Source organism: Mus caroli, chromosome 5 (assembly GCF_900094665.2).
Source record: "Mus caroli chromosome 5, CAROLI_EIJ_v1.1, whole genome shotgun sequence".
In the NCBI taxonomy this organism is placed as follows: domain Eukaryota; kingdom Metazoa; phylum Chordata; class Mammalia; order Rodentia; family Muridae; genus Mus; species Mus caroli.
The window spans coordinates 108,975,670-108,995,041 of record NC_034574.1 but is presented as its reverse complement, the minus strand read 5'-3'; the positions used below and the strand labels follow the sequence as shown (position 1 = coordinate 108,995,041).

The 19,372-nt window shown below is 48.8% G+C and overlaps 2 protein-coding genes across 2 annotated transcripts in view; both read left to right on the top strand.

The window, feature by feature from the left end:
• The window catches only part of Tmem233 (transmembrane protein 233), a 45,705-nt gene extending 43,235 nt beyond the window's left edge, over positions 1-2,470 (top strand). The window contains exon 3 of the mRNA XM_021161757.2: positions 473-2,470. Within this exon, the coding sequence (XP_021017416.1) occupies positions 473-479 (7 nt within the window). The 3' untranslated portion in view covers positions 480-2,470. The remainder of the gene's footprint in view (positions 1-472) is intronic.
• Positions 2,471-16,193: 13,723 nt separating this feature from the next.
• The window catches only part of Prkab1 (protein kinase AMP-activated non-catalytic subunit beta 1), an 11,085-nt gene continuing 7,906 nt past the window's right edge, over positions 16,194-19,372 (top strand). Inside the window, exons 1-3 of the mRNA XM_021163526.2 lie at positions 16,194-16,293; positions 16,399-16,567; positions 19,044-19,207. Of these exons, the coding sequence (XP_021019185.1) occupies positions 16,409-16,567; positions 19,044-19,207 (323 nt within the window). The 5' untranslated portion in view covers positions 16,194-16,293; positions 16,399-16,408. The remainder of the gene's footprint in view (positions 16,294-16,398; positions 16,568-19,043; positions 19,208-19,372) is intronic.

Genomic DNA, 19,372 nt, shown 5'->3' with positions numbered 1-19,372 from the left:
TCTACATAATTAGCAAGCCGCTTTATATAGGAAAGGTTTCTCTGGGTAGCCCTGGCTGTCCTGGAACTCACTCTGTAGACCAGGCTGGCCTCGAACTCAGAAACCCGCCTGTCTCTGCCTCCCGGGTGCTGTTATTTTTCTTGTTATTTCCTAAACAACCTAGTGCCGACCTCCACGTTTACATTGTATTCAGAATTATAAATAATCTAGAGATGAAAGGATCTCATGCAGCGTCTACATAATTAGCAAGCCGCTTTATATAGGAAATCTGGGCTGTGTGAAGGGATGCTGGTATTTGTGGGAGTGTACGGACCTAGAGCTAACCCCACTTCAAAAGCATGAAAGCCTGATAGCATCCTCTAGCTGCGGTAAGTTCCACCAAATAAGACCAACAAGCCCTCAAGGTCCATCCCTGAATTCCTGTGCACTGTGTGTCTCTCTCACGTCCTCTCTCCCTCTCTGTGCCACACAGCCCCTGAGGAACAGCTCTCAGCTGGGAAGCATGGTGGATGGTCCTCATCTGCACACACTCCCAAAGAAGTTTCTGAGGAATGGATCCTTGATTTTAAAACTGTGAGATCTTTTCCTCCAGGACTCTCCAGAGGCGGGTCCCTGGCAAAAGAACACCCACTAGTCGGGAATGTAAGGAGCTATGCTGCAGTGCAGACACACCCACCAAAGCCACTGGCAGATGAAAACGAAAATGGCGTCTCCATGTCTCAGCTCAGCAAAACCTTTGCATCCATTCCTCCTCTTCAGGGATGAACTCCAGAAACCTCGCTGCTTCTCACCGGGACGTCTGGATTTGGGGGTGGCGAGGGAAGCAGGTGGCTTTCAGGGAGAGCTGTGAATGCTGGTGTTTACAAAAACAAGTACAACTACCATAGCATGCTTAAAGTTCCCTAGAACAGTTGAGGTCATAGACTTATTTCTTTTTTCCGTGTGGTGGGGTCTCCCCACCTCCCTCAGCGTCCCCAGAGTCCACCCAGAATTCCTAGGTTTTTGTCCCAGTTTTAATTTCCCCACCGCCTTCTCTTGCTTGTATCTGCATTGATCACTTGGAGCCTGAGAAGGAACCAGATCCTAGGCATCTGTATACCCTCTCCACCCCGTGGATGGAGTAAAAATGGCCATTTTACGTAATGTGGCTTTCTTTTCTATTTCTTTTAGCAAAGCTCAGGCAAGAGCTTTGATTTTTCTAGGAAGCTACCCTAAAGAGTCACACCCTTGTGCTTCTTCCCCGCCCCCGGCCCCGCCCCCGGCCCCGCCCCTTGTATAAAGCCAACAGCTTAGGTTCAGGATGCTGTTGTCCCACCCACCAGAGGATGCTGGCTTAGAGTTTTTTGCAGTGTGCAAAGCATGTGCCACCGGTGGTACTCAAGGCAATTTCTGATTAAAAAAAAAAAAAAAGATGGTAAATAGCGCTGAATTTCGAAGAAGGCTTCCTGCTTTATCCTTTTTCAGTCTTTGCTGCTGCAAGGAGAATGTCTCTCTTAGGTACCAGTGGGTCCTTCACACCTTCCCACAACGCCAGTCATTGCCCACCGTAGCAAAGAGACAGTGGCCTTCAGGTCCAGTCTTGGTCTCCATAGACCTCAATGACATTGTTTCGTTCTTATAGTATTTGTTTATAGGCTTCTGCACTTCTGCACAGACAGACAGACAGAAGCTCTGTATCATTTAAGCAAGTGAATTCAGAGAGAGATTTTAAAGTGATTAAGGTTAACAGGTGATATTTATGGTCAAATAAAATCTCCAAAACTAATGTCAGAAACACAGCGACACGAACTTGAATAAAGAAGAGACACCCCGTTTTATTAAATGAACAAGTGATCAAGAGTCAAAACACCTGTCTCAATGCCTTTTGGGAGGGGGGGATCTCAGGCAACCCAGGCTGGCCTTGAATTGCTATATAACCAGGGATGGCCTTATTCTGCCTCTGCCTTTCCAGTGCTGGGGTCACAGGCTTCTTCTGCCTCTCCCAGACCCTGCATTTACTTCCATGAGATTAGCTATGAGAGTTGATTTTAGACAAGTTTCTTCTGAAAAATGGAGATAAAAGCTGCTACCTCCTTACCTCATACTGTTATGAAAATTAATTGCTATCATGAATGTACCCCTGGGGCGGGGAGACTCTGCGCACTAAACAGATATGAAGCACGTTGACAGTGGATTGAAGGTGTTTGGGAAAACACTGGGTCCTGGGGCGGGGGCTTGGTGGGGGGGGGGGAGATTGGTGGGCACAGGACTCCACCCAGGTATGTCATGAGAAAACCCTTGTCCCAGGAGGAGACTGACTTGGGGACAGGAATTCTCAGCATACAGGGATGCCACCACCATTCCAGCATATTGGATCCTGATTCTTATATCCTATTTGTGTATGTTTCAGTCCCTGGTCTTTTCCCCAAATCAAATGGAAAGTAAGTGTTGTTGAGAGAGAACAGAATAAAAATGGCTTTAAGTAAGCCCATTTGCCATGCTGTGTGAGTCTGGTGGTTTTTGGTTTTTTGTTTTGTTTTGTTTTTTGTTTTTTTCCCCCTTGCTGTGTTCGTCCTTCTAGAAGCTTCCATAACCAAAAATGTGCTCATCCACCCCAGCCTTCTTCCATAGAGAAGACCATAGAGAGGATGGAGGTGGGGTTAGAGAGGCCCCCAGTTGCTGAACTATGAGAATGCCTGACTTATGAGGCATTTAACGTGTCAGTCCAGCTAAAGTCAAAATAAGATGAAACTCTTGTCAGTCAGTGGGATTGGCAGAACTAAGAGAGGCTCTGAGTTTCCTTGACACTCTCCAGGGCCCTGAGCACTACAATCAACAACATGGGACAGTTCTCATTTATAGAGTTGTTTGTTTGTTTTTTAATAAAGTCTAGATTGTCCCTCCTCTTCATGATTAATCTCCATTGTCAACTTGATGAGGTCACCTGCAAGAGAAGCCTCTGGGTGGGGCAGCGAGGGGTTATCTCCATTGATTAAGTGAGGTGGGACAGATCCTGAATCCTGGAGTGAATGGGAAGGTGAGTGTAAGAGAGAAGTGAGCTGAACAGAGCTGAGCACAAATCAATCTCTCTCTTTCTCTCTCTCTCTCTCTCTCTCTCTCCCCTCTCTTTCCCTCCCCTCCCCATGCTACTTCCTGAGGAAGAACTGTAATCAGCTCTCCCCCCTCTCTGTAACCAATCCTCCCTCTTCCGTGACATCCTCACTGTGACAGACCGTTCCACCTCTAACTGTGCGCCAAGAACCCTTTCTGTCTTAAGTTGCTGTGTCAGGGTGTTTCATCTCTGCCACGGGAAAAGGAACCGCAGCATCCTCTCTCCTAGTCCATTGACCAAGAGGATCTTTCACATCAGCCCACGGCACCCACGGGCTGAAGCAAACGGTGGGCTTTACAGTCTGTGTGGCTGAAAAGCCTTAGGGAGAGTGTCCTGGAGCATGCCTGTTCTGTGCGGTTGGGAACGTTATCCCCCTGCCTCTCGCATAGTAACACCCATGGAAATGAAGCATCTTCTTCCATAATTGCTGGGATGAGGGTGGGGGGCGGGGGCGGGGATCGAACACAATTCAAAATAAGGTACAGTTGATCAGAACGTGGGGGAGGGGAAGTCCATGGAATGGATACCAACAGCCATCAGGCAGGTGTGGCCAATACAAATTGATGCTGCAAACAAGGGGTCTGTAAGCCTCCCTCCCTCCCCTCCCCCTCCCCCTTCTTTTCCCTCTCCCTCCTCTTTCTCCTTTCTCTTCCCCTCCCCCTCCCCTTCCTCCTTCCCCTCCCTCTTCCCTCTCCCCCCTTCCTCCTCTCTCTTCCCCTCCCCCTTCCTCCTCTCCTCCCCTTCCCCCTTCCCTTCCCTCTCCCCCTTCTTCCTCCTTTCCCTTCCCTTCCCTTCCCCTCCTCTTCGCCTTCCCCTCCCTCTTCCCTCTCCCACCTCTTCCTCCTCTCTCTTCCCCTCCCCCTCCTCTTCCCACTCCCCCTTCCTCCTCCCCTCCCCCTTCCTTTCCCCCTCCCCCCTCTTCCTCCTTTCTCTTCCCTCGACCTCCTCTTCCTCGGCTCCCTTTCCCTTCCTCCTCCTCCCCTCCCCCTCCCCCACCCTTTGGATCACTGTGAGATTAGCATCACTCAGACTTCATAGATGGAAGACTCAGCTCGGTGGCAGAAAGGTGATTCCCCCTAGGAAAACCAGAAAGCATTTACCAGAAGGAGAGACAGATGGTGGGCCAAAATCACAAACACTGTCCACATTGGGCCTCCTGTTCTAACTATGCCTTCTACGAGCAGGAGCAAAGTTACTAACCAGCCTCCTAAGCCATTTCCCAGCTATGTTGGGACTCCATACACGCATGAAAACTGGACTTCCTCTTTGAAATTCTAATCCCACTAGGGGAGACCCCGGGAAGCTTGCTCACCCCCTGACGGGAGAAAGAGACAAAGGCAAGAGAAGAAGGAATCTATGAATGTAAGCAGGCGCAAAAGCCCTGTGCAGCTAGGCTAGGTGCCCCGCAGAAGGCAGACTCAGCTGTCTGCGAGGGGCCGACAATTCAAGTGAGCACGAGCCAATGTTCCCACCGCTCTGCACATGGCTTGAGGCTGGTACCTTGAAGCAGTCCTGTCTTTGCCCACGAGTTATGGGCAGAAGCAGATGCAGACATAAAAATCGCTGGCCTCAGCTCCTGGATCAGCAAATTAGCCCTGGCAAACAGCGGGACAGCTGCAATCAGCAAAACAGCTCGCTGTATGTATCTTGATATGTAACCCTAGACCCAGGCTTCTAAATATAAGAGACAGCTTAGGGCTACCAACTACTTCTTCGATCTAAAATAGCACCCATATTCACGGTTTACTACCAATCCCGAAAAAAAAAAAGACATATTCCTATTATTATTAGCCCCTAGGGAGTTATCCTAAAAGTAGATGACTGAACCCACACATTTAATTCCTGATCTACTGAACACAGAATTATAGATGTTATTCAAGTATTACATATTACCACGGAGAAATCACAGATGGAAGAATCCCCCTCCCCAGCCCCTATCGTCCCTCAGGAGAGGTAAGGAGGAGAAAGCAGCCAGGAGCCTTGTTTCTTTTTTTGTGAAGCATCTCAGCTTCATATTGGTACCTGTTTCCCATGCTCAGAGGAGCATCCAGTCAAACTGACAGTGGCTGAGCCACAGTGTTCTTCCTCCTCAAGTTTAGGTGGATCCCAGTCCATCCCCACACAGCAGGCTACAGATGATCCCCAGCCATCCTGCTTTTCCCAAGGAGGCTGCTTCTGACGCTGCTTCAAAGTGTTCATTCCCTGGGCAGGGGATGTCACAGAACTCAAGGCAACAGAACTAGTTGCTTTGCAGCCCAAAAGGCTAACAAACGGCCTGGTGAAGATCGTGAAAGAGAACTTCGCACAAATTGCCACACAGAAGAGAGAAGGCAAAGAGATATTCTGATGTCCATCAATACACTTAATTTCTGATGGTGTTACAAATATCCCAAGCTGGGCAGAGTGTGGTGTCAATAAACCTTTAATCCCAGCACTCATGAGGCAGACATAGACACGTGGGGGTCCCAAGCCAGCCAGGGCTACACAATGAGACCCTGTCTCAGACAAACAAACCGATAAAATCCCAAACTACAATGGCTAATCTCCACTGCTGTTTAGAATCACCCAGGAGACCATGTAGATGGGACATGGGGTTGTCTGGGAGAGTGTTCCTGTGTTCCCAGAGAGGGTGGACTAAAAGCCATGTTCACCTGAGTGTGGGTGGTCTTACCCCAGAGGATGGGGCCCCTCTTCCCCAGCTTCAGTCATGAAGTAAACAGCCTCCCCCCTGTGGTGTGTTCCCATCGTTATGTGTGGTCTCTATAGCCAAACATCCATAGCTTGAGCTCTTCAAACTGTGAGCCAAAATCAGTCCTCCCGCCTTTGTCTGTGTGTGTGTGTGTGTGTGTATCCACCACAACAAGAAAACAAACCAAATGCAGTGACTCAACCCAGATTTCATGCCACTGGATGTCATAAGTCTGAGACAAGTCTCACTGGGCCCAAATCAAGAGATCATTGAGGTAGGCTCCCTCTAAAGTCTTAAGCAGTCAGCCTTGGCTGGCTGCCCCGCAGGGCTCTTCTGCGGCTGCCCCACTGTGACCCCTATCCTATCTGCTGCAGCCATAGCCTCACCTTGTGAGGCTCTCTGCACCCCAACACCAACCCTAGGTTTCACACAGCTGGCCTGATTGTCATTTAAGTCACTTGACACAGAATCACCCCATTTCCGCAAAGCCCAGGGCTGTAGTCTGAGCTCTGAAAACCCTGGGTCTAAACTGCAGTGCCTCCCTCAAGCTGGTTCTCTTTCACCCACTGAGGGGGACTTTGATAGGCAGTTCTCAGGTTTCCTTTAGAGACACCTCTGATGTGCTAGCTCTTCTAGAACCGGAGGCTCTCCCTTTTGTGTGCTCACTGGGTCTCAGTAAAAGCCTCATCCTGGAGCCTCCTTCTCCCACCCCACCCTCCACCCCCATCAATCAATAATTAAGAAAGCGCTCTACAGGCGAGCCTACAGCCCAATCTTACTGAGACATTTTCTCAATTAGGGAACAGAGGTTCCCTCCTCTCAAATGACTCCAGCTTGGGTCAAGTTGACATAGAACTAGCCAGCACAGTTGACCCCTTGACAACTTGATGCATGGCACTTTTTTTGTTTTGTTTTTTGGTTTTTCGAGACAGGGTTTCTCTTTATAGCCCTGGCTGTCCTGGAACTCACTTTGTAGACCAGGCTGGCCTCGAACTCAGAAATCCACCTGCCTCTGCCTCTGCCATCTGAGTGCTGGGATGAAAGGTGTGCGCCACCATGCCTGGCTCACATGGCACTTTTAAAGACATAATCTTTCCCCTTTTTTTTTTTTTTCAGAGAGAGGGGTTGTGTAATCCCCAAGAGTTCATATTAAAAAATATCACAAAGATCAAACATATCACAAATGTAGAAGTCCCACAAGTCTTTACCATTCCAAACATTTTAAAAGTTCAGTCTCTAAGAATCTAGAGTCTCTTGTAAAATCTAAAACTTCTTTTAAAAATTAAAAGTCCTTCAACTGCGGGGACTCCTATAACATCAAAAATAAGCTAAACGCTTTTTTACATCAAGAGCTCATGATGTAAGAATGACGGCGCAGTTCCAATCCCAACAATGCAAAAACCAAACTCCAAAAGTGTAAAGAACTCAATATCCACTTATCTGGGATCCACTCACCATCCTTTAGACTCCTCTCAGGGGGGTCTGAGTTATCTCTCCAGCTCTGCGGTCTACAGCACACTCGGCTTGTCTTTTAGGTTTATGTCAGCTCCATCCTCCACATATACCTCTGCTCTTGATAGCTGTCCCATGGTACCGGCATCTCCAAAATCCTGGGGTCTTCTGCAAATGGGCTGCACCCCCACCAACAGCCTCTCCTGGGCTCTCTTCAGGGTCCCCAGGCCTGCCACACAGTGCCAAGCCTCAGTTGCTCTCCATGACCCCGTCATGCTGTTCAAAACCAGGACCACCTGGGTGACTCTTCTCGAGTTCTGCTGCCAGTGTGAGATACAACCTGGGCCACCTCTGGAACACAGCTTCTGGGTGCCGACCCTGAGGAAACCCTCTGCAGAAGACTGCACCTCAGCAAGGCTGGTCTCTTCCTGACCACCACCAATCTCTCAGCTGTAGCTGATCAGCATCGGTTGCCCCAGGAACCTAAAGTTTTCACTTCAAAGGTGCTGGTACCTTGTTAATCACAGGTGGACCTTCAACCCCAGCTAACCAGAACCACACTTTCTCAACTCAAAATATCAAGCAGCCCCGACAGTCTTTAAACTTCCCCCAGAAACTTCACAAGCCAGGCCTCATCTGCACTGTTCTCAACATTCTTATCTTCCAGGATCCCGCAGAACATCACACAGAGCTCTCAACACTCAGTGGTTTTTCTAGCCCAAAGTTCCAAAGTCCTTTCACAATCTCCCTCCCCCCCGCAAAAAAAAAAAGTGGCCAGGCCTGTCACAGAAATACCTCACTGTACTGGCTGGTTTTGTATATCAACTTGACCAAAGCTGGAGTTATCACAGAGAAAGGAGCTTCAGGTGAAGAAATGCCTCCATGAGATCCAGCTGTATTTTCTCAATTAGTGATCAAAGGGGGAGGGTCCCTTGTGGGTAGGACCATCCCTAGGCTGGTGGTCTTGGGTTCTATAAGAAAGCAGGCTGAGCAAGCCAGGGGAAGCAAGCCAGTAAGTAACATCCCTCCATGGCCTCTGCATCAGCTCCTGCTTCCTGCCCTGTTTGAGTTCCAGTCCTGACTTCCTTTAGTGATGAACACCAGTATGGAAGTGTAAGCCCCCCTTTCCTCCCCAACTTGCTTCTTGGTCATGATGTTTTGGGCAGGAATAGAAACCCTGACCAAGACACTCACTATCCTGGTATAACTTCTGTATCAGTTAGGGTCACTACTGCTGTGATAAAACACCATGACCAAAGCAGCTTGGGGAGGAAAGGGTTAACTTGGCTTACACTTCCACATCAATGTTCATCACTGGATAAAGTCATGACAAGAACTCAAACAGGGCAGGAACCTGGAGGCAGGAGCTGATGCAGAGGCCATGGAGGGGTGCTGCTTACTGGCTTGCTCCCCATGGCTTGCTCAGCCTTTCTTATAGAACCCAGGACCACCAGCCCAGGGATGCCCTCAACCACCATGAATGAGCTCGATCCTCCCCCATCAGTCACTAATTTTAAAAATGCCCTGCCTATAGCCCAATCTGATAAATTTTCTCAATTAGGGTTCTCTCTTCTCAGATGACTCTACTCTGTGTCAAGCTCATGTAAAATTAGCCAGCACATCACATAAGGGTAGAAAGAGAGAATTCACTCCTGAATGTTTTGCTGTGAGTTCCATGACACAGGCATGCGCACGAGCAGACACAACACACACACACACACACAATAGGTAATAATAGGTAAATAAATACAAGGAATGCTAGATACACTCTATGTAATTATCATTTGGTGTTGGTTTTTCCAGGCATAGAAGAAGCTCTCTGGGCTAGGATTCACATCCTGCCTGTTGACCTCTGATTCCTAGAGGACTCAGGACTTTGGGCGGGGAGGGGAGGTTCATGAGCAGTCATTAAAAGGATAAAGGATGAGCAAGCTGTGAGGGAGAGAAGTGGGAATGGAAGAAAACTGGGATCGAGGAATTCTCCGCCATCCTGTCATTGTTAAGCAGGAGAAAACCTTGACTCTTAAGCCAAGCCGAAGCGAAATCAAGGTATTAGCTAGAAATTCTGTCCCAAACACACTCATTTTCTCGTTATCGTTTATCACGGTGATTCAGCAAAAGGAGGGGAAATGAAAATGCGTCTCTCCAGAAGCTATTTCAAGATAAAGAGCCCATAAAACTCCCGTCCCGGCGGCCTTTCCCAAGCCTCTTTTGAGTTTAGGGTGTCCTCTAGCGGCAGCCACGGAGAATGGCACTCTAGGGTATTCCCTGGCCTCACAGGACCGGTTTTTGTAATGACGTCTAGAAGCAAACTGGAAGGAATTGTCGGGGGAGAAGGGGGCGGGGGGGAGAGATGGGGAGATGTAACCAACATCTATCTCTTCTCCTAAGGACTCAAAACCCTGTCATGATTCAACCAAAGTTCACTCAGGGAACCAATGAAATTTTGGGGTTTCCTTACTGAGCATAGGTGAGGGGTGCCTACAGGGGTGTGGGTGCTCCTCCCCACTCCACCGGCCTCACCTGGACTGCCTTTACCCAGCATGGATAAGAGCATCTGGGAATATAGATTCCCCTCCCTAATCCATTCTATATGCATAAGCCCAGGCGCGCACACACACACTCACACAAACACAAACATATATATGCACACACAGAGTCCCTCCCCTCAGGCCATGTGTGTTGAAGCTGGGCTGCCTACCACAGGGAGCATAGGGATACTTGAGCCAACAGGTCCAACGGGGATGATCTTCTGGGGGCGGGAGAGGAGGGGCGTGGCTCCTGTGAATGCCCCGAGATAGGGGTTGATTCTCTCAGAGGGCATTCACTCAAACAAAATGGTAAGGAAAAGAAGCAACAGGAGTCCGGGAATGTGGGTGGGTGGTACAATAAATGTTTACCCGTGCCTTTGAACTCCCCTCCAAACGTACAATGCTAATCGGCCCCGGGTGGTTTTGCTGGGAACTGGCTCAGCTGCATCAGATACTACAACATCGAACCTGTGAAGGGACTAGCTGAGAGAGAGGGAGTCTCCTTTACTCACACGGAGTCTGGAGTAAAATTCACTGACACTTTTGAAGTAGACTTTTGGCCAGTCGCCGGTCTACCTTACTGATTTGTCTCTGGCCTGGAATGTCACAGGGTGAAGCACAGACACAGCTGCTCCACCAAAATATCCAGCCTAGCTAAAATAATCCATCCAGTATTGTGGAAGACTGGCTACAGTGTGGAGGTGATGGTGAAGTCCGGAAGAAGATCTGAGCCCAATGCACATAGAAGCCAGGTGTGGCTGTACAAGAGCTGTTGCTGGCAAGGGCAGAGGGGATGCTTGGGGCTTGCTGGCTGCCAGTCTGGTCCAGGCTCCCTGTCTCCAGGGAATAAAGCAGAGAGTGATGGAGCAGGATGCCCGATGAATTCTCTGGCCTCCACAGGGACAGGAACATGCACCCAGGTACACAGGCACATACAACACACACATTTCAAAACAGTTGACTCCCAGGCTGGAGAGATGGCTCAGTAGTTAAGAGCACTGACTGCTCTTCCGAAGGTCCTGAGTTCAAATCCCAGCAACCACATGGTGGCTCACAACCATCAGTAATGAGATCTGATGCCCTCTTCTGGGATGTCTGAAGACAGCTACAGTGTACTTGCATAAAATAAATAAACCTTTTTAAAAAAAAAAACAAACAATGATAATAATTGACTCCCTTGTTCTTCAGTCTCCATATTCAACACTGTTTGTTTTGTATCCTTCTGGAACGTTCCAGGCTCAAGACTGATGATGCTCAGAAAAATGCCAACAACTAGTGTGTTCTAGGTTGATGACTGTTCACAGTGCTGTGTTGGGACCGCATTGGTGACTGGATAGCTGGCCTGGAGCTAAGGAAGTCGACAGATTGGATATGGCTTGGATGGGATCTGGACGGCGATCCCATTGGCTTTCTGAGATGGAGGGGAGGCATCACCGCCCAAGCCTGCAGCCAAGCTCAAGTCAGGGAAGGGGTGGGGGGTGTGGAGACTGGGGAGAAGAGGCAGGATGTGTGCTTACCAATGCCCTCTTTGATATAAGCTCACTACCCCCTGTGAGAGAAAGAACCCAGCAACAGGAAGTCTGTTAGCCAGGGACTCACAGATACTGCCTCTGTGGCATGCCAGTGGGTATCCGTGAGAGGGGAAGGCTGCTGGGTTCTGATATTACATCCTCATAAGAACCATGGGAAAACTCTTTAAAAGCACGTTGTTTGTGGTCTATGCCGGTTTTTTGTAATTGTGTCGTCGTCGTGGCAACCATTTGCAAAGCATCCCAAGTACTTCTGCAGCTCTGAAGCCCCACCCGGATTCTCCCTGACTTTATGGGAAGGTAACTTTTCATCCCAATGGCTACTTGAAGTTAGGAAAGTGGGCGTGTGCCTCCTCTCAGAGAGACAAATACGGCTCAGGGGAATACCTCCCTCACTGTGTGGAGCCTGGTCTGCACAGAGCAACAGCTGAAGGAGAACTGGATCCTAGGAAATGAGCTGAGACATTAGAAACAAAGAAACAAACAAGCCTCAAGTATCTTTAGGCAGCTACTTTTTTAGGTTTTAAAACATTTTATGGAGTGTGTATGTGAATTGTGTGTAAATGTGTATGTATGTGTCAATGTGTATGCATGTGTGTATATGTCTGTGTGTATATAACTGTGTGTGAGAGTATGGGTATGAGATCTGTATGTGTGTATATCTGTGTGTATGTCAGTGTGTGTGATATGTGTGTGTATAAACTGTGTGTGTGAGTCTGTGAGTGTATGTATGTGTGTGTGTGTATATGTCTCTGTGTGAGTCTGTGTGTATGTATGTATCAGTGTGTGAGAGAGTGTATGTGTCAGTGTGTGTGTGTGTGTACATGTATGTATGTGTCAGTGTGTGTGTGTATGCTCACATATGCAGGCACACTTGCAGGTTCCCAAGGAGGCCAGAAGAGGATGTTCAGCCCCCCTGAACTGGAGTTACAGGTAATTTTGAACAACCCTACACAGGTGTTTGGGAACTGAACTCAGGTCCTCTGGAAGAGCAGCTGTGCTCTTAACCCCTGGGCTCTCTCCTGGCCCAGACATCTTTTCCCCTCTGTTCATCAGAAGTGACCACAGTAAAACAGGGAGCCACTGAAACCCCCTCTCCCTCCCTACCTCAGGGCACACCAGACAAGTGCTTCTACCGTCCACTCCATGACCAGACTCACCCATCTCTGCTCCTTTCCCAGATGCTCACAAAATGGATGCTCTCTCCACGGTGAGGTGGCTCTTAGTGCTCTCCGCCCCCCTGAAGGGAAAGGTTACTACATGTGTGTGCCTCTGACTCAGGCGTAGGAAATCAACTCGTTGCTCTTTGCTGAAGCTGCAAACTCCAACACACTGCCTCATTCTACTTTGTACCAGACAGTGCTGGCAGAGCTTTATTCTAGCCTGAGATTCCCCTATGTGGCTGGTTACCTCTGCTTAGCTCACATGCTTCTGACCTTCTCTATGTTCCCAGGAGAATCTATAGCACCTCTATTTATTTCCCAGAATCCTCTCTTTCAGCCAGGGTCCCATCTCCTATTTCCTGCCTCAGCTCATTGGTCATAGGTTTTTTGTTTTGTTTTGTTTTGTTTTGTTTTGTTTTGACAGATATTGCTTATAAGAGGTTCTCTCTACAATCTTCACAATATTCTGATGATTAAAATGTCTCTTTAAAAATACAGAGTGAGGTGCTGGAGAGATGGTTCAGCAGTTAAGAGCACTGACTGGGGGCTGGAGAGATGGCTCTGTGCTTAAGAGCACTGACTGCTCTTCTAGAGGTCCTGAGTTCAATTCCCAGCAACCACATGGTAGTTCACCACAACCATCTACCATGGGATCCAATGCCCTCTTCTGGTGTGTCTGAAAACAGTGATGGTGTACTCGTAAATAAAATAAATTAAAAAAAAAAAAAAAAAGAATTTAGCCGGGCGTGGTGGCGCATGCCTTTAATCCCAGCACTCAGGAGGCAGAGGCAGGTGGATTTCTGAGTTCAAGGCCAGCTTGGTCTACAAAGTGAGTTCCAGGACAGCCAGGGCTATACAGAAAAACCCTGCCTCGACAAACCAAAAAAAAAAAAAAAAGAATTTAGAGTGATTTCCTGAAATTTATTTATAAGCACCATTGTTTTTTGGCAGGTGATGAGCCACTTCAAATTCTAGAAGAAAAGGGGGAAAAGATATTATTTATCAATTGTTATTAAATTGTTCTTTCTTTCTCTCAGTTTGTGTCTGGGGATTGAACTCGGGTCATCAGGATACAAGCATCTATACCACTGAGCCATCTCTCCAGCCAATTCTGTGTTGATTGTTCCTGTTGTAAAGAGACTAGAGTCATCCCATGAGGTATACAAACCAGACAGCACAGTCTTGAGAAGAGGGTCCAGCCAAGATCTCAGTGCTAACTTGCCTTCTGTAGCCGGCATTCCCGCAAGCAGAGTTCACTTGTGCAATCCCGGGAACTGGACTGTCTCGTTGGCTGGAAAACACGGACAAGATCTTCCAGCTATGCACGTGGGTGTCCGGGTATCACGGGATGGTGCTTTCACTGTTATCTGAGTAAAAGCAGAAGTCTGGAGGCTGTCCAGGCACAGCAAAGCATCTGTAGAGCTCTGATAAAGGCCTTCTGGCTGCACACGCTACTCCGGGCTCTCCAGTTGTTTGAGACAAGAACCCACAGCGTCTGCGCTCCTCACTGCCTGCGGGAGAACGTCCGGACCACGCTCGTGCCGGAACGTTCAACGGGTTCAGATAGCACGGAGTAAACTCAACCTTGTTGGTCGTTGGTACCAGAAAATTCTCCTTGGCCCTCACTCAGCCCTTTTCCTAGCTCAGAGAGAATCCCTTCCAAACTGCGCCTTCACCTTCCTGTGGTCCACCCCTCTTCTGTAAAAATTCCTTTAGACTTGGAGCATCTCTTATTTTTGCTCACAGCCTCACTGGCAAATAAATAGAAGTATATAAACACACAAGCTAAGAAGCAAAACTCTCTCTTCTGTTTATTCCTTTTTCGTTCTCACAATCTACGGGGTTTGCTATGCATCCTTCCAGAACTTTCCATCTTCAAAAAGGACAGTGCTGATTACAAAAAAAAAAAAAAAAAAAAAAAAAAAAAACACACACACACACACACCCATTGAGTTGCGTTCTAGAGTCAAGCGGTAACCACATTCTCCCACTGTTATAAAGTGAGTCACAAAGCAGGCCTCTAAGATAGCTTTTTAGGGGCCATTTCCCAATAGATCCCATGATGGAACTTCTTAAATGGTAAATTTGGAATCTGAACTCAGTCGGGCTGACTGCAGAGCCCAGGCTGAGGCTTGGCTTGGGAATGTGGAATGTTAGAACGTCTCTTCACGCTCACTCACACAATGCTGGCGATAAAATATTTTAAAACGTGCGTCTTAGCGTTAGTATAGTGGTTAGAATCGATGCTTCAGGAAAGCATGCTGGTATATCATTTTCATGTGTGAATTTTTATAGAAATCCACTAGAAATTGTCCATAAATTTTTAAGTTTCCTTGTAGATAGATACTGTTAAAGTCCCTCTAGAAGACCGTATGTCAGACATCGGGGTCCCTGGTTCCCTTAACAAAAATGTGTCACATTGCATCTATAATTAAAAATATAGATGTTCACTGGGCATGGTGGTACACACCTTTAATCCCAACACTCGGGAGGCAGAGGAAGGCGGATCTCTATGAATTCAAGGCTAGCTTGGTCTACAAAGTAAGTTCCAGGTCAGCCAGAGCTGTTACACACAGAAACCAAGTCTCAAAAACACACACACAAAAACAGAATAACAAAAAACCCAAAATATATGTATGGGTAAATGTAAGACATGACCTAGAAAATCCAATGCATAGCAAACAAAAACCCCCCACAAGACAATGTTGTTGTTGTTGTTTTTTCTTTAAAGGCTGACTGTGAAGCTGAGAACATTTTATTACAACAGTCTGTACCTCTACTGAAACACTAAGCACTAATACATTTTACGCATAATGTGGCCAATGTGGCCCCAAGGCATCTTGCAAAAAGACTTCTCAATAGGCACTCAACTTTAAATAAACAACAGAACCCTACTGAGAACGCCAATTTCCCAGAAATCTTAAGGTCTTTAATTTTTCTCAGAAAAATCCGGAAGATGGTCTGCATCCTCCATCCTTAGTCTACAGACAGAAATTACGATTTGGCCAGTCTGGAGAGACCTTCCTTTTGAAGGAGCCCTAGGTTGTCCCAATACATTCAATTGTGAGAGCCAGTGCATCTACGGGAGAGACTTAAAACGTGAGGTTCTTTTGTTTTTTGTTTGGTTTTGGTTTTTCGAGACAGGGTTTCTCTGTGTAGCCTTGGCTGTCCTGGAACTCACTCTGTAGACCAGGCTAGCCTCGAACTCAGAAATCCTCTGCCTCCCAAGTGCTAGGATTAAAGGCGTGCGCCACCAATGCCCGGCGCTTTTTTTCTTCTTCTTCATGTTTGTTTTGTTTTGTTTTTTACGATTATATGTATGAGTGCTCTGCCCTCCCGTATATGTGTGCACCGCCTTGGGCGCCGGGATCCCCTGGAACTTAAACTGCAAACACTTGTGAGCCATCATGGAAGCGCCAGGACTCGAACCCGGGTACTCTGCAAGAGCAAGCGCTTGCTCCAAGCCGCCGTGGGTTTCGCGTTTCGTAATTCGTAATTCGAGTTATTGGAGAGTAACCAACTTGGAGTGAGGTAGTCGGCGCCATCCATGGCATCCTCGCTCGCTCGCGCCTCCCGCTGGCCGCCACGAAGCTCAATCTGGTGGCAGCCCCGAACCACCCGCGACCGCTTCGCGTTGAGCAGCCGGGAAGAGACGGAAACGGAACTGATGTCACCCTAACCCCGAGAGCGCTCGGTCCCCAGTGACCACCCTTCCTTCCTTCCTTCGCTGGGCCCGGCCGGAAGCGGAAGTGGCTAAGGGGTGGAGGGGAGTTGCGGGAGGAGTGTCAGGTTACGCTCCGGCTCTGCTCGGAGTTCCAGTCGCGGTCGCCCGAGCCAGGTAAAGCGGAGCTCGGCGGGCGAGCGAGCGCGCGGTCCGAGAGGACGTGACCCGCGATCCCCGGGGGTCCGGCCCGGCCTTTCCCGCTTCCTTGTGTCCCTGCAGATTCCCAGCCATGGGCAACACGAGCAGCGAGCGCGCCGCACTGGAGCGGCAGGCGGGCCACAAGACGCCGCGGAGGGACAGCTCCGGGGGCGCCAAGGATGGGGACAGGCCCAAGATCCTCATGGACAGCCCCGAAGACGCCGACATCTTCCACTCCGAGGAGATCAAGGTGCTGAGTGGAGGGACGTCGGAGCCCTCTTGACTCACGGGGAGGGTCCCCCTTTGCTGTGGTTCCCGCCACATTCCCAGCGTCACACCTTCGGGGGGGGGCGGGGGAGCTGGCCCTGTCACAGCCCTCTTTGCTGTTCGGGGACTTGTGCCTAATACCGATGGGAGGAGAGTCACCCTGGGCTTGGTTGAACATCATTAAGGAGAAAGCAGCTCTGGGACCGCGTTTGAGATCTTTAATTAATTAAGAGTCGAGCTAAACTGTAATTGAGCACCCGTGTCGACTTTTCTCTTCGGTGTAATTGATTGCGCGGCTTCGAGACACTTCAGGCCGAGACCGGCTTTTGCAAAAGTTGGGTTGGGAGTTCTAGTGTTCGTTTTGGCGGTAAAACGGGAGCACATACGTTAAGCTGGAAATGAAGTTAACTAGCTGACTGCCAGAGGTGTTTGGTTCTGACAGTTTCAGTCCACCCTGCTCACTTTATTTTAGATCCGGCAGTTCTGCTGGAGGAGGTCAGTGACCGAGAGTCACTCTGAACCCCAGCCAGCAGCTAATTACCCCCACTTCTCTCCCGCGTTACTGAAATAATGCCTTGGACTTTAAGCAGACCAGAGCAAACAGATTTTTGCAGGCCAAGCTGAAAGTTCCTGCCTGAGCCACATTCTCTTAAAACCACAGTGAGGTGGCCAGTGCTTCCGGCTATGGGGCCCCAGTCCAAGGGCATTCGGTGATTCTAGGAGGAAAAAAGCTAATTGCTCAGAATAAACTACATTCAGGAACGTTGGCGCTCACCAGCCTGGTCTCTGTTACCTGGCGGGTTGCCCACTAATCCCCATTACTTAAACAGGCTAATTGCCTGGCCAGCTCACTCCACTTTCACTCCCCCACCCCCACCCCCTGACTGGGCTACATAGCCCACATGACTATTCTCCAGATCCTAATTTTGGGTCTGACTTTAAAAGGGCCTGCTTTTGCCAGGGTGTGGTGGCACAGCACTTTGATCCCAGCACTTGGGAGGTAGAGGCAGGCGGATTTCTGAGTTCGAGGCCAGCCTGGTCTACAGAGTGAGTTCCAGGACAGCCAGGGTTACACAGAGCCTGCTTTTATGGCACTTGTCTTGTGGCAGGAGCTTGTTTCCTGAGCTTGTTGCATTAGGGGAAAGGTGTGTACCATGATCTTTAGCATGTTTCCCTGTCGATATTGTCCCCACCCCTAGAAGACATTTTTGCCCAAGGCTATTTAAGAGGAAGTAAAAGGTATTTGTGTGGTAGCCTGTGTGTATATTGGCAGTGCCCTCTGCTCTCTTTGCAGTGAGCTGAGGAAACTTACTTTTTAAAAAGAAATGGGCGGTGTGGTGCTGTTCTCTTCAGGGTCAGGGAGGACAGACTTAGCTGACGTCCTTTCTCTTTTCATCTGTAGTGACTGATGGATCGAGTCAGGGGTTCGTCCCGTTACCCCAGTTCAGCATTGGAGCTACAGTTACTTGTCCTCTAAACCAGTAGCTCTCAACCCGTGGGCTGCCACCCTCTTAGAATCCAACAGACCCTTCACAGGGGTCGGCACCACAGACCCTGCATGCTGGATATTTGTATTATTACGATTCGGAACCGTAGCAAAGTTACAGATACAAAGTTGCAACCAAATTGTCTTATGGGTGGGGGTCACCACAACATAGGGGACCGTATTAAAGGGGTGCAGCATTAGGAAGGGTGAGAGCCACAGCTCTCAAGCAATCCCTGCTAGTTATACAATCTGTTATCCAGTCTGTATGCTTCAGATCCAGGGACTTGCTCGTATCTCTCAGATAACAGCAGATCAGTAGTGGTCCCAGAAGCCTCCTGGGCTCCTTCAGGGCTTTCCCCACCCTAGAAGTCCAGTGTTTGGCTTTGCTTCTGACTGAAGGAGAGAAATGATGCTTATCTAACTGTGTCTCACCCCAGGGTTGGGTGTGTTCCATTGTCTCTGGCTGGAGTAAGTTCCTTTGATCTACCTCACTGGATATTACCATTTGCCATAAGGAAGGGACGGTCCCTTTTATGTATCTAGTTCTCCTCTGTACCCCAGCCCTTCCCTTCCCATCTGATTGTGTCCATTTTAACAGCTCTGAGACCATCCCTAGTAAATTCTTACATACTCCCAAGCCTTGCTTAATGAGGGAAATGGAGCATATTGAATTCACCCTGGACTCATGGCGAGTCCCGAGTAGACCTTGTAGCTTCCTCCAGAGTTTGTGAAGTCTGGTTGCAGTAATAGTAGCTGCTGGTTAAGCACTGCATGTGTCAGACTGTCTCGGTCTTCACGATACGACAGAAGCTGTTGTTTTCATTATCTCCGTTGGCAGGTGGGGGAACAGACACAAGTCGTGTGCCGCAGACACAAGCAGAACTGCCTGATTAGACTCTGCTGTCCTCTTAGGTTAACAATCTCGGGTGGGGAGCTCGATGCCTGACCCCGAGTAAACGCCTCTGCTTCTTAGGCTCCAGAGAAGGAGGAGTTCCTGGCCTGGCAGCACGACCTCGAAGCGAATGATAAATCCCCGGCCCAGGCCCGGCCCACTGTGTTTCGATGGACTGGGGGTGGAAAGGAAGTCTACTTGTCTGGGTCCTTCAACAACTGGAGCAAGCTTCCCCTCACGCGAAGGTAAGGATCTCAGCGGACAATATTTCTGTGCTATGCTCTGACACTTAGATATACATTTCTTCTGAGAAAGTTGTTCCCGGTGCATTGGAGAGAGCGCTGGGCTGGGACCCTTAGGGGGGTGGATCCCAGCCCATTACTGCACTGAACAGTCACTTTTTTTTTTTT